Source organism: Physeter macrocephalus, unplaced genomic scaffold, assembly GCF_002837175.3.
Source record: "Physeter macrocephalus isolate SW-GA unplaced genomic scaffold, ASM283717v5 random_1611, whole genome shotgun sequence".
In the NCBI taxonomy this organism is placed as follows: Eukaryota; Metazoa; Chordata; class Mammalia; order Artiodactyla; family Physeteridae; genus Physeter; species Physeter macrocephalus.
This window is the reverse complement of record NW_021146267.1, coordinates 11232-25000: the sequence shown is the minus strand read 5'-3', so window position 1 is coordinate 25000 and position 13769 is coordinate 11232. Positions and strand designations below refer to the sequence as shown.

The following is a 13769-nucleotide window of genomic DNA, read 5'->3' as shown; positions in this document are numbered from 1 at the left end:
AGGTTTTGTGGGCTACATATTGACTCTATCACATAGTGTCTTGTTTTTTTGTTTGTTTCTAAAATAACCCTTTAAAACCATAAAAACTATTCTTAGCTCCTAGGCCAGATTTGGCTTATGGACCATAGTTTGTCAACATGCTGGCCAAGAACATGGCCGTTGGGGAGTCAAGTGAGGCAGGCATCTGAAAGCTCTGGACAGCTTGGGGTTGTTTTACTATCATTTTGCTCCAGAATTTGGCCACATAATAGAGATTGAGGTTCTCATCCCATCAAAGTGTCTACTTAATCATTTACAACACAGCAAGGGAAAAGAGGGGGCTCTGGATGACCGCAGAAGTCTTGTTTTACCTTTTGTTGGAATGTGCTGGGAAGAAGACTGGATCTCTCATTCTCTCATAAGCAAAGCCCCCTTTGTCTTCTGGGCAGTCCTAGTAGGCCTAGTCCTGGAGTCTGGGAGCCGGGCCAAGAAAATATGGCTCTGACTTCCTGGTCTTGTGTCTTGGGCACAATTCATTCCAACTGGCCAACATTCCCTCTCCTAGGAAAGGTCACTGGGGAAATAACCTTCAGAGTGGAATAAGAGTGGAATAATGCCACTCTTGGCCTCAGTTTGCCCATCTGAAAAATGGGTGCCTAACCGTACCTACCTCTTAGGATTATTGTGAGAAAGGAATTAAACCCCCCAAAGTGCCTGGCTGGCTCATAGTAAGTGCCTAATGAATGTTAGCTGGTATCACGACAGTGTGTGTGTTTGGGGGCACGTCATACCCAGTCTGCACCCCACCTTCGGCGCACGGGTTATGCAGGAGGTTCTTGTGGAGGCTGCGGAGGAAGTAGAAGACCTTCCAGTCGGCCACGGGCTGGTCCCAGTCTTCGGTGATGAAGCCCTCACGCAGGCATTTGCGCTTCCAGAGGGTCACGAGGTCGATGAGGTCTCGCCAGAGGCTGCAGACCAGGCGGCAACGCAGCAGCAGCTGGCGGGCGGGCACGTGCGTGAACAACTCCAGCAGGATGTTCTCGGGCAGCTCGTTGATGTTCCCCACCGCCATGGCTCTCCTGTGGTTGTTGAAAAGCTGCACTGCAGACCTGATCCCCTCCCCAGGACCCAGTATTCGCAGCACCCCGTGGTGGTGGAGGTTCCCTCCCAGCACTGCCATTGACTATCTCAGGAAAGTCACTGGGCCTCTCTGAGCCTCAGTTTCCTCCTCTGTAAAATGGGGCCAGGAACAGTACTTACCTCCTAGAGGGGGTACAAGGAGGCTGGGACACAGCAGAAGCTCAGTAAAAGGTGAGCTCTGATTTTTTTTTACTGGCACCTCACAATAGCCTCTAAAGGAGGCTAAGGAGGCAGCAGAGGTAGCAGGATCTGTCCAAGGTCACACAGACAGGAGCAGCGGGGAAAGGAGCCTGAGCCTTCTCTGAATCTAGAGCCAGCTTTTTTCAATAGGCCGGACGGTCTTTAGCATGGAAACAACAATTCGCAGCCGTACTTTCCGCATTCTCTCTCCCATCCTCAAAACGGAGGAGCGGAGATATGGGGGGGAGGGATAATTATCATTGTCTCCGACCGAGGTCCAAAGGGCTCTAGCCACTTTTTTGAGACCACGGAGGAAATGCTCTGCCTGGCTGGGACTGCAGAAGGGGTGGGCGATGGGGAGCGGGCTTTCCTATACCCCCACCCCCATCCCCGTGGCTGGGCTCCAGCCCCGGGTGTCCCCGCGCGCCTTCGACTTCCCATCCCTCCTCGTGGCTTTCAAATGTTTCCCAAAGTCTAGGCTTGGACCCCTGCGCATCGATGGCGACCCCAGCTCGGTTTCCTGCTCGGGCCGCCTCTCGAGGCCGCGCCGCGCAACCCCGCCGCCTGGGCCTTGTCCGCGCCGGGCCTCCCTCGGCGCACTGCTGCTGGACCCGGAACCGCCGAGCCCGCCCGCCCGGCCCCCGCACCCCGCGTCCGCGCCCCGGCGCTCCCCGCGCCCACTCCCGCCGGTCACCTGCCCTCTGCCACCGCTGTGCGATCCCGCTCCGCAGCAGGGGCTGAGCCAGCCTCAGCCTGCGGTCGCCGGTGGCTGCGGTCCCGCCCCAGCCCGCCGAGCCCCGCCCCGGCCCCGCCTCCACGGCCCGCTCCGGTCCCCGGCCCGCGGGGAGCACCCGGCTTGGGGTGCGCCCCCCACGGATGTAGGAAAATTACCTGGGGCGGGGCGGTGTCGTGCCGGGAGGAGCCTCTGCCCACACCCTCCGCATGACCCAGACTCTCCCAGCCTCTTCGCCGCCTCCTCCCAGCAGCCACCCCAGGAGGGTGCTGGGAGACGCCCCGAATCGGACTCCCACCCGCCCCCATTAAAAAAAAAAAAAAAGAAACGACTCCCGACCTTTCTTGGCCTGCTGGGTCCGCCAAGGAACCGGGAGCCTCAGGCCTCGGGCCGATCGCTCCCGACTGTGGGGCGTCCCGGCGCGGGGCCAAAGGCGGGGCGGGGGCGGAGGCGGGGGCCTTTAAGAGGCGCGGCCGGCCGGGACCCGACCCAGACGTGAGCAGCGCCTGGACTCGCCGCCGCCGCCGCCGCCGCCGCCGCCGCGGGACTCGGACAGCCCGCCCGCAGCGCTCCGGGTCCTCCTCCTCTCGCGACCGCGCTCTGCAGCGATGGACGGAGACGGTGACCCAGGTAGCCGCCGCCGCCGGATCCACTCGCTCAGCCCTGGAGGGGTGACCGGGGCAGGCGGGCGAGTGCTACGGAGAGGGGGCATCAGAGAGCGAGGGGGTCCCGAGACGCAGAGCGACACACTTTCACCCAAGCAAAGCCCCTGAGACAGTCTCAAAGGAGCACAGTCCTCTGTCTGGTGTCTTGATCTGCCGGAGGCCTTGAGAGATGACAGGTAGAGAGGGAGGACTCCTGGGTCCCATTTACCCGGGAAATAGCATATGAGTAATCCCACGTTCCCGCCTCCTGAGGGTCTATTGGACCCGGGTCTGGGACCGATCTGGGATGGAAGAGGCCACAAGCCTTTTTATTCCATCAGCTTCTTCCATTTGCCAACTCTGGGCCGTGAGATGCCTGAATCCCCATGAATTTCTTGGGGTTACTGGCCTCTCCCCACCCCATCCCAGCCTTCCTCCTGGGACCCCTTGTCTGGAGGGGCTGTCCTTCATTTGGGTGGCTGGTGGTGAGGGAGAGTTGGGACATCAGCTCTAGCCGATGCTCAGGGCCCTTTGAGACTGCCCAGTCATCTTGTCTGGCACCAAAGAGCCCCGCTCCCCATCTCTAGACCTCCCCGCTGGGCCTGTAGGGGTTGCCTGCTGAGTCAGGGTGGGAACAAGACCTGCCCCCACCCCTTCCTCACCAGGCCCATCTGAGAGTGGCCATTGCTTGGGGAGACAATGGGAAACAGATTGTTGCTCACTCAGGCAGCCAAGCTCCCCACCCCTCCCTCCAGCCCTGAAGATCCTAGCTCCTTCCGCTTTTGCTCCCAATCCATGGCCCCCTTGCCCCACCCTTTATAGGGCCCCAGAATGGGTTCCTGCTTCTTCCCAGGGCCCAGCTATTCCCTGGACTCAGGGGCCCAATCCAGGTGAGTGAATAAGCCTCGGAGGCAGCTTCCAGGGGCCAGATAACTTTCCGAAGGCAACAATGTGGGGAGTTGTGTGTGCTCAAGAGGGGGTGGGGGGGGCCTGTAATCAGATCTGGGGCCTTGAGTGCCAGGCCTGGGGCCAGGAGAGGGGACTGGGCGAGGTGCACCTTTCGGGGGAGCATCAGGTGTCCACCAGGGCCAGGGCAGGGCAGGGCAGGGGGAGGGGTGGAGAGGTGAGGGCACTGGGCCCAGCTCCCCAGAGAGCTGTGGGCAGCAAGACGGGCAGGTGACATGGCTTCAGGACAGGCACTTTCCTCTCCGCCATCCCACAGCTCTGCGGTGTGACGTGGGAGAAGTCAGTAAGACTCTCTGGGCCTCAGTTTCCTCCTTGCCAAAAGGGAGGTGTGAAGTCCCACGTCATAAAGATGTGGCAAAAAAAAAAAAAAAAAAGTTTCAATGAAGGGAACTGTGCTGAATAATAAGATTCACTAAATAAGATTTACTGAGGACTCACTGTGTGCTCTGGGCTCCAAAGATGTAAACCCTGATTCGGCTCTCAGGGGGCTGAGAGTGTGGGTGGTGGGGAAATGCTGCATATGAGGAGGTGAAGGGCTGGCCGCCCAGGTCCTGGCAACGCCCAGCCTTGGGTCTAGGCCCTGCCCGTTCCTCCCCTGGTGCCTGGCCTGTTTCCACCACCACCTTGGCTTTCTAGGGCCCAGCACTTAGGACTCTCCCGCCCCTCCTGTCCTGGGTCTGAGAGCAGCGGCCTCCCCCATCACCCAGAGTGGCTCCGTCACCTCCCCACTGTCTCTCCCTCCTCCAGAGACACTGGCACTCGGTATCCACTTATTCAAGGCTTCGATGGCCCGGCTGAGGCCAGCCAGGATCCAGGACACAGTCCAGCCCACAGCTCCTGATATCGGTCCCTCTCCTCATAACTTGGAATGCCCTTGCCCCCTCCTCAGAAGAGCTGAACATCAGGACTGTCTGATTGGCCTGGGATTACCCCCATTTTATAGACGAGGAAGCTGAGGGCCAGGAATAGGAAAAGGAGTGAAGAAACCTTCCTTCCCAAGCACTTACTACATCTCCCTACTTGATACACATGTTCTCTTTTAACGAGCTTCCGTCCCCCGTCCCCAAGCCCCTGTTCTCCCTTCCCTTCAGGCCTCAGATCCCCGGATCCCCTGCCTGAATACCAGCAGTGTGACCTCTGGCGGGTCACTCCCCATCTCTGAACCTGAGCATTTTCATCTGTGAAATCAAAATCATAACCCTCAACTCAACGAATCATTTTCTCAAGGCTGTGGTGGTTAAAGGTGGCTCTGGAGCCAGACTGCCTGGGTTCAAATCCAGGCTCCGACCACTCATTTGCTGCGTGATCCTGGGTGGTTTTACCTCTCCTGTCCCTCAGTTTCCTCCTCTACGAAATAGAGACGGTAGTAGGGACAACCTAGAAGAGATGCCGTGAGGATTTAAAGGGTAAAAATTAAAATGCTCGGAACGGTGCCTAACGCTTGCTAAGTGCCCAATAAACATTAGCCGCTGACAGGGAGCCAGGCAGGGCGCCAGATGCCAGGCACGGGGGATGAAGCAGTGAGTTTCCCAGACCCGGTTCCTGCCCTCGTTCCCTCAGCCTAGTCCCCGGGAAAGGTGTTTATAAACCGTCAAACCCTTGGACAAAAGCTAGGAAGGACGGAACTCCCAGCGGTGAGGTGAGAGGACGTTGTAGTAGGGGCAGTTCGGGAGGGCTCCCCTGAGGAGGTGACCCGGGCAGGGACCTTAGAGGGCCGCTGAGAGGGCTAAGGGGCTTCGTTGTGTCGGGAATATCACCAGCTACTGCTGTCGGCTCAGGTATGGGGTTTACTGGCACTGCAGGGGAAAGTGAGGCCTCTGAGGCCACTCTTCAGACTTGGAGCTGATCTGTGGCCCCGGGCTCCTGGGCCACAGATCAGGGGAAAGTGAGGCCTCTGAGGCCACTCTTCAGACTTGGAGCTGATCTGTGGCCCCGGGCTCCTGGGCCTCCTCCGCAGGGTCCCAGGCTCTGGTCACGGAGACTCCGGCCCCCCCGCCGAGGGCTGTCCGAGCGTGGGTGGGGGCGGACGCCGTTCCCAGCGCGGTCGCGGCGCGCGGCGGGGGCCGTCGGGGGAGGGTCTCAGCCGCACCCCGCCCGCCCGCAGAGAGCGTGGGCCAGCCGGAGGAGGCGAGCCCGGAGGGGCCGCAGGAGGAGGCCGGCGCCGAGGAGGCGAGCGGCGGGGAGGAGCGGCCCGAGGACGAGGGCGAGGAGGAGGAGGAGGAGGAGGAGGCGGCGTACGTGCACGAGCTGCCCGAGCCGCTGCTGCTTCGTGTGCTGGCCGAGCTGCCCGCCGCCCAGCTGGTGCAGGCCTGCCGCCTGGTGTGCCTGCGCTGGAAGGAGCTGGTCGACGGCTCTCCCCTGTGGCTGCTCAAGTGCCAGCAAGAGGGTCTGGTACCCGAGGGCGGCCCCGAGGATGAGCGCGACCACTGGCAGCAGTTCTACTTCCTGAGCAAGAGGCGGCGCAACCTGCTGCGCAACCCGTGCGGGGAAGGTGAGGGGTCGCGCCCTGTCACCCCGGCCTGGGGGGCTCAGCTTCCCCTTCCGTACAACGGGCAGTAACGAGGCCAGCCTGCTCTGAGGGGTGGATGAGATAAGGCGCTTGGCGCAGTGCCCAGCACAGAGTAGCCCCAGTACAGAGTGTAGTATTATCCTCCGGTCCCGCTCCGGGGCGGGGGAAGTCGGGGGGAGGGCGGGCGGGAGGCGTCTCTCTCCCAGATCCTTGCACCCCCAGGGAGCCGGGGCAAGGCAGGCCCCGCGGAGGACCCTCCTGGGAGGGAGAGAGAACCTGGGGACAAACAGGAGGTGCTCACCGTTCACGGCCACCATCATCTGCCCACCGCGACGCCATTCAAGGACCACGTTCATCCTCGCCCCACGAGAGGGGCAAGAGCCACCCCGCCACACCCTCGCAGGGGCTGGGTGACCAGCGTGGGGCTGTGCTGTTCCTACAGAGGACTTGGAGGGCTGGTGCGACGTGGAGCACGGCGGGGACGGCTGGAGGGTGGAGGAGCTGCCCGGAGACTGCGGGGTGGAATTCATCCACGATGAGAGTGTCAAGAAGTACTTCGCCTCCTCCTTCGAGTAAGGAGAAGGGGGATGGATGAGAAGCGGGGGAGGGGACCTCCCCTCAGTCCTAACCCCCAGTCTCCCAGGTGGTGTCGCAAAGCGCAGGTCATTGACCTGCAGGCTGAGGGTTACTGGGAGGAGCTGCTGGACACCACCCAGCCGGCCATCATGGTGAAGGACTGGTGAGCGGCCGTGGGGGAAGGGGGGCGGGCTTGAGGGGCAAACTGGAACCGGCTACTCTGCTTCAGAGACCGCTGCCTCCCTACTCGAGAGCTTGCAGTCACGTGACCATGGGTTTTCAGGGGAAGGTGGGAATCCATCTCCCCTCCTGAGTTTTAAATGTTGGCGAGTGTTTTTGTTTCTGTTTTTGTTTCTTTTAATATCCACCTGCTGTCCCAACAAAAAAGTGTCCCTGTGGGTTGGCTTTGGTCCCAACACTGGGTCTGAGGAAACACTAAACCTGGGGTTTAGTCCTTGGGTTTGGGCAAGTCACTTTCTCTCTCCGGCCTCGGTTTCCTTATCTGTAAAATGGGAACATTGGTATTACCGGTCAGCAGGGTTAACTCCTGTAGAGGGCTGGGCCCAGAGTACCAGCTCAGCAGGGCTGAAGCCTTCCCCGGGCGCTCCCTCCCTCCCTCCCTCCCTCGGGGCAGGTACTCGGGCCGCAGAGACGCCGGCTGCCTGTACGAGCTCACGGTGAAGCTGCTGTCGGAGCACGAGGACGTGCTGGCCGAGTTCAACAGCGGGCAGGTGGCAGTGCCACAGGACAGCGACGACGGTGGCTGGATTGAGGTGAGCTTGGAGGCCCGGGGGCGGCGGGGCGGGGCTCGTGAAAAACCCGCCCACGGCCCGTGTGGGCGGGGCCGGGTTGGACTGGCCGAGAGGCTTGGAGGAGGGACGCCGCGCTGAGAAAGCCAGGGGGCTAGACGAGGGTCAGAGCGCCGGGGCGGGGTGGCTGGGGGAGGCCTCGGGGCTCCGAGCCTGACCCTCCCTCCCCCTTCCCCCTGACTCCCCACCCACAGATCTCCCACACCTTCACCGACTATGGGCCGGGCGTCCGCTTCGTCCGCTTCGAGCACGGCGGACAGGACTGCGTCTACTGGAAGGGCTGGTTCGGGGCCCGGGTGACCAACAGCAGCGTGTGGGTGGAGCCCTGAGTGACCCCTCCTCCGGCCTCCCCCAGCTGCCTTGGAGGGCCAGAGGCGCGGGGGGTAGATAGGGCTTAGTCGGTAGCATCCTGACCTTCCGCACCCGGCGCACTCCTCTCCCGTCCCATGCTCGAAGACCAGCCCCCTCAGAGGGAAAGATGGGTTTTGTTGGTATAGATTTGCATCTAGAAAATAAGACGGGTGAGGGCGTGGGCCTGCACTGGGCCCGCCGCTGCTGAATCCCCTGCCCCTAACACTGTGCCTGCCACGAAAATGGGCGCTCAATAAATATTATTTGTCGGAGGAAGGAATGAATGAACACAAGGATGAATGAACTCCCTTCCCTTTGCTCAGTGTCTGTCTCTTGAGGGCCCCTGGCCCAGCCTGGAAAAATACTTGGTGGGGTTCCAGCTGCTCTGGTTTCCAGGGGCCCTCGGGCGGGTGCAGAGCCAGCCAGGCCTGGTCCCGCCGATCAAAGGCTGGGATTGTGAGGCCAGGGAGCGGGGAGCTGGGCCTGGCGCCCGACTGACACCCAAGCTGCCCAGAAGCCAGAACCCAGTGTGTGTGGGGGGGCCCCCCTCCTGGCCTCTCTCCATCTCTCTCCCCGTTTTTGTTTTTTGTTTTTTTTGAAGGCAGGATGGTGGGTGGTGGCAGCATCTCATCTAGGTACCAGTTCTCCTGGGCCCAGGGATGGATGCCAGTGGCTTGAGGTGGGGGATGGGGGGGTGACAGACTGGGGGGCACAGGATGGATCAGCTTGGTGTCCCTCTTCAGTTCAGGCCCACTTTATTCTGTCCTCCTTGGCTTGGTATTGGATCGGACAAGAGTCGTTAGCATCTGGTCTCATTGGTCATTTTCCAAGCCCTGCCCAGCGGCTGGCCCCTGGTACTGGTTTGAGGGGAGGGGTGGAGGGAAGGGTGTGGTGCCAGCCTCTGGACCAGGAACTCCCTTTCTGGCCTCCCCAGCAGCTCTCAAACCCAGCCCCCTCCCCAGGACTCTCAGCTGCTGGTCTCGGGGGTGGGTGAGGGTCTGAAACATCTTCTCTCCTCTCCTAAAGGATGACCGATAAAATCTCCCTGCCCCTCCAGCTTTCCTTCGATTCTGAGCCCTGATGCCACCCGCTGGTCAGGTGGGCTTGCAGAGTTTAAGCGGGAGCCTTGCCTGCATTTGTTCATGGGTTCATTCATTCACTCATGATTCCTGACGCCCCAACCAGGGGCCGGGCCCAGCACAGGGTCCTGAAGTTGCAGGGGTAAGTCAGACACTCCTTGTCCCAGGAAGAGTCACCAGCTTGGCCACATCGAGGGTGGGGCATCTGGGGAAGGGACATATCCAGTGTCATGGGGGCCTCCAGTCTGATGGTGGAGGCGTGGTCCCTGCTCTGGGAGCATCCTCAGCCAGACAAGGGTAGACAAATCCCTGAGAACTCCCAGTCGGATGGTGGAGGCACAGCCCCTTGTTCCCTGAGCACCACTGGTCCTTTCTCGGGGTTTTCACAGTCCGGTGGGAGAGGCATCCTCCACACCCACCTGAGTTGCCAATCAGACAGGAGAAGTGACGCTTTGCCCTGGGAGCCCCGTTTGATGAGGAGCCATGAAGGAAGCGGGTCACCCCCATGAGCTCCCAAGTTTATGTAAAGGAGCAACAGGCAAAGCAGTGCTTTAGGGTGAGGAGGGACCAGGACGAAGCATGTTGGGAAACAGGTGGGGGTGAGTCAGGAGCGGACCAGAGCCCACGCTTGGGCTGAAGGAGGAGGCTGGATGGAGCGGTGCAGCGGCTGTGAGAGGCCAGGAGTCTGGGTCCAGGTGTCCAAAGGACTGGATGTCAGGGCGGGAATATGGGGGGCGTAAAAGGTGCTGTAGGTGGGGGGAGGTCTCCCCAGGAGGCATTCAGGAAAGGGGCCCACAAGGAGTCTGCGGCTCTGGGCCGGAGATAGAGGAGTTGCGGTGTCTGTGGCCAGCAGTCAAAGCCAAGGGCACCGGTGAGAGCTGGGAACAAGTGTGCAGTGAGTTAGGAGAAGGCCCAGGGAGACCTCAGCTCCTGGGGCCACGATGGGGGAGGCACGACAGCCAGGGAGGTGGGGGTCAAGTGAGTGGGAGGATGCAAGCCCAGCAAGGCCACCTCCAGCCAACTGCCTGCTCTCAGAGGAAAGAGCCAGAAGGCCAGAGACCAGATTCTCTCCCGAGGGCATGCGGCCCACAGAGGAGACCTGAGGGGCTTGGATAAGGGGGTGGTGCAGACCGTCCCTGCGTGTCTGTCACTGGAGGGACCGCTGGATACACTGGTGGCGTTTAGCTTGGGAAGACGAGACAGCTTCTTGTGGGTCGTCCGAGGGCTGACGCTGGGGGAAGGGGGGCCCACAAGGCTCACTGTGCACGGGGTACGTCCTGTCACACCACCCCTGTAACCCAGTTGGATATGGGGAAGGGGGCAAGGGTATCGCTACCCCCTTCTACACGTGAGGAGACTGAGGACGAGAGACTCCCCTGGCATGTGACACCCAGAGTAACTGGAGAAGCACAAGCTCTGATCCAGGTGCATCTGGCTCCAAAGAGCATGCTCCAAACCCTTCAGCTGTACCCTCCCCTGCTCTAGAGGGCAGAGCCGGGCAGAGCCAGGCAGGCATGGAAACTTGAGAGTTACAGGAGGCAGCTATCAGCTTCCCTCGAGGAAAAACCTACACGCTGTCCAGCAGGGGGCGCCTCAGGGCCCTGAGGAGTGTGGAAGCCAGAGACGGCAGAGAGGTTGGCTACAGGGCTCAAAGGCAGCAGAACGTGATTAAGGAGAGAGAGGCCTGCGTGGCCCTTAAGATCCTCTCTAATCAACCGATGTTTTTGAGCACCTACTCTCTGCCAGGAAGGGATAAAACAGACGAGGCCTCTGTCCTCCTGGAATATACAGTCTAGATGGAGAAACATAAACACATGCAGTTAAATAAATAGGATAATTACCAACATGATATAGCACTTAACAGACATACCTGGCACTACTCCAAGACCTCTGTATATATATGGATTCATCATGATAACCTTATGAAGTGGCAACCATTATTATTTCCATTTTTACAGATGAGAGAACTGAAGCACAGAGAGATCAAGCAAGTTGTCTGAGGCCACACAGCTAGGTAGTGGTGGAACTGGAATTCTACCCAACCACTTAGGCACTTGACCTCTATAGTACAGTAAACAAAGTAGAGCGTGAGGGTGGGAGTGCCACTTTGGTCAAGGTGATCAGGGAGGCTCTCCCTGAGGACGAGACATTTGAATGATGACGAGAAACCAGATATCTGGCGGAAGAACACTGAAGGAGCAGTAAGTGCAAAGGCCGTGAGGTGGGAATGAACTTACTTACGGATCAGAAAGGCAGCCAGCATGGCTGGAGCTCAGTGAGCAAGTGGGGAAGTGGTTTGACATGAGGTTGGAGATGGTAGGCAGGCTATCCTGAGGGTTTCCTGAGCACCAGCTGTGTGCTCTGTCTTATAAGATATAAACACTACAAGAAGCAGATGCGATATCAGTGTCCTTTAAGGAAAAACCCTTAGCTAGCAGGAGCTGGGTTGGGGAGTTAGAGTTCAGAAGCTTACAGTTTAGTTGATGAAACCAAATTTCCCACGAGTAGCAGGAGGAACAGGATGAAAACGATGATGGTAGTGAGGGCGACAGGCATTTGCTGAGGCCTTACTGGTGCCGATTCCTGTGCTGCGCACACAGGCTTATTTAATCTGCTCAGCGGCCCTCTCCGGTAGATAGAGATATTCCCATTCTATAAATGAAAGCGCTCAGACTTGGATGTTGGGTAACTTGCCCAGGGTCATATGATGAGTAAGTAGTTGAGCTGTTCCTAGCCACTTCTCTGTGGTACAGGGTCAAAGATGGGCACGTGCCAGAGGACAGAGGAATGGAAAGAGCTGGAAATGACAAGGACTGTGGGGCTCCAGGGCTTCTCTGCCTATCATTGCCCCAGACAGAAGGAGGAGGTGCTGTGTCTGAGCTACTTTGGTTAAGAGATCAGGGAAGGTAGAATGATTTGCCTTTTATTGATTGCTCGATTGCCGTGCGGCTTGCAGGTCTTTCCCCCGCCGGGGATCGAACCGGGGCCACAGAAGTGAAAGCCCGGAATCCTAACCACAGGACCTCCAGGGAATTCCCGAATTTTCTTTTAGACTTCTTGGTGGCAACCTATTTAACCATTTTGAAATGGATAAAAGTCCCTCTTTCCCTTTCTGATCTGTTCACGTTGTAAATCTGGGTTTTTGTATACATGGTATAGCTTATCTGGGGACTTAAGAGGGAGGAGGGAGGGAAGGACCAGTTCCTCTAAGCACCACTAGGTGTCAGCATTGTCAAGGGAGTCCCCCGGCGGGGCTGGTCAGGCCCAGTTCTCTGCAGAGGAAGGGGCCTCAGAAGTCAGGATTTGAATCCAAACCCTGATTGCTTTCCATTGACTGGGCCTAGGTCTGGGTCCACAGAAGCTGAGCCCCCTGCCCTGCTTTGGGGCTGCTCTTATGCCAGAGGCTCCTGAGAAACATTTAGGAGGCTAAGTCCTCCGAAGCCTGAGTCCTCTAAGACTGGAAAGGGCTGGTGGTCTCCAGGGATCCAGCCTCAAACGGGTCTGGGGGCCTCACCCCCCGAGTCTGTCCCCACCTCAGCAGAACTCTGGGCCTTCCTCGTGGCCCCTTGCCTGCAGTGAACACAGAACACCCAGGCAGATCCAATTCTGATCTCCTGGTGAGTAATGACTTTGCTCTTTTTTTCCCCATAAATTAAACCTAACCTTGTGTTGACTCTGCTGAACAAGGAGAATAATGAAGATTAAGACGAGATGGTATTCATTCTCCTCCAACAAAAGCCAATTAATTGTCAGCAGGATTACCGCCCTAAGCCGGGAGCCGCCACCAGCTCTGCAGATGGGGTGGGCAGTGCCAGGGCATCTCCTAGTGCTTCAGCCAGGGTCTGTTGGTGATGCAGCGGGAAAGATTTCTGTTAGATGTAAGGAAGAACTGCCTGGATTAGGGAGGGGGCTGGAGCCAAAGAAGCGGAGATGAAGAGCATGGACCTCCCCCCCACCCAGGTGATGTTTGTGAGACATAGAGGGAGGCTCCATGGGAATTCCTGAACCCCTACACATACCAGGCATTTGCTCCCTGAGGTCCCAGGGCTCTCTGATCGCTCCCCCATCTCCATCCCAGGCCGCCTGGCACCCTCCCCTACTTTTCCTCCCACAGGGGATCTCTCTGTGGCCTGTCTCAGCCTCGTGGGCTCCATTCCGGGGTCGCCGCTGATAAATGAACCTGCATGCAGGGGTCTCCAGCCTCCTCCCCACCCTGCTTTCCTTCCTCCCTTCCTCTCCCGGGAATCAGGGGGCTTGCAGGTCTTTCCCCCGCCGGGGATCGAACCGGGGCCACAGAAGTGAAAGCCCGGAATCCTAACCACAGGACCTCCAGGGAATTCCCGAATTTTCTTTTAGACTTCTTGGTGGCAACCTATTTAACCATTTTGAAATGGATAAAAGTCCCTCTTTCCCTTTCTGATCTGTTCACGTTGTAAATCTGGGTTTTTGTATACATGGTATAGCTTATCTGGGGACTTAAGAGGGAGGAGGGAGGGAAGGACCAGTTCCTCTAAGCACCACTAGGTGTCAGCATTGTCAAGGGAGTCCCCCGGCGGGGCTGGTCAGGCCCAGTTCTCTGCAGAGGAAGGGGCCTCAGAAGTCAGGATTTGAATCCAAACCCTGATTGCTTTCCATTGACTGGGCCTAGGTCTGGGTCCACAGAAGCTGAGCCCCCTGCCCTGCTTTGGGGCTGCTCTTATGCCAGAGGCTCCTGAGAAACATTTAGGAGGCTAAGTCCTCCGAAGCCTGAGTCCTCTAAGACTGGAAAGGGCTGGTGGTCTCCAGGGATCCAGCCTCAAACGG

General features: G+C 58.8%; 2 protein-coding genes across 4 annotated transcripts; one reads left to right on the top strand and one right to left on the bottom strand.

The window, feature by feature from the left end:
- Positions 1 to 93: 93 nt before the first annotated feature.
- LOC114483936 (F-box only protein 44-like) lies at positions 94 to 2421 on the bottom strand. Of its 3 annotated transcripts, none has more exons than XM_028486469.1 (3): positions 2372 to 2421; positions 787 to 1058; positions 94 to 452 (listed from the first exon to the last, which is right to left on the bottom strand). In XM_028486469.1, exons 2-3 carry the CDS (start codon positions 1049 to 1051, stop codon positions 388 to 390), a joined length of 330 nt encoding a protein of 109 aa, XP_028342270.1. In that variant the 5' UTR covers positions 1052 to 1058; positions 2372 to 2421; the 3' UTR covers positions 94 to 387. The 3 variants fall into 3 exon arrangements, with proteins under 3 accessions (XP_028342270.1, XP_028342271.2, XP_028342269.1); XM_028486470.2 differs by lacking the exon at positions 2372 to 2421 and adding an exon at positions 2191 to 2252; XM_028486468.1 differs by lacking the exon at positions 2372 to 2421 and adding an exon at positions 1994 to 2052.
- Positions 2232 to 8175, top strand: FBXO2 (F-box protein 2). Its single transcript, XM_007129734.2, has 6 exons — positions 2232 to 2662; positions 5747 to 6133; positions 6594 to 6723; positions 6795 to 6890; positions 7362 to 7500; positions 7731 to 8175. The coding sequence occupies exons 1-6, from the start codon at positions 2641 to 2643 to the stop codon at positions 7863 to 7865; spliced, it is 909 nt and encodes a 302-aa protein (XP_007129796.1). The 5' UTR covers positions 2232 to 2640; the 3' UTR covers positions 7866 to 8175.
- The last annotated feature ends 5594 nt before the right edge of the window (positions 8176 to 13769 follow it).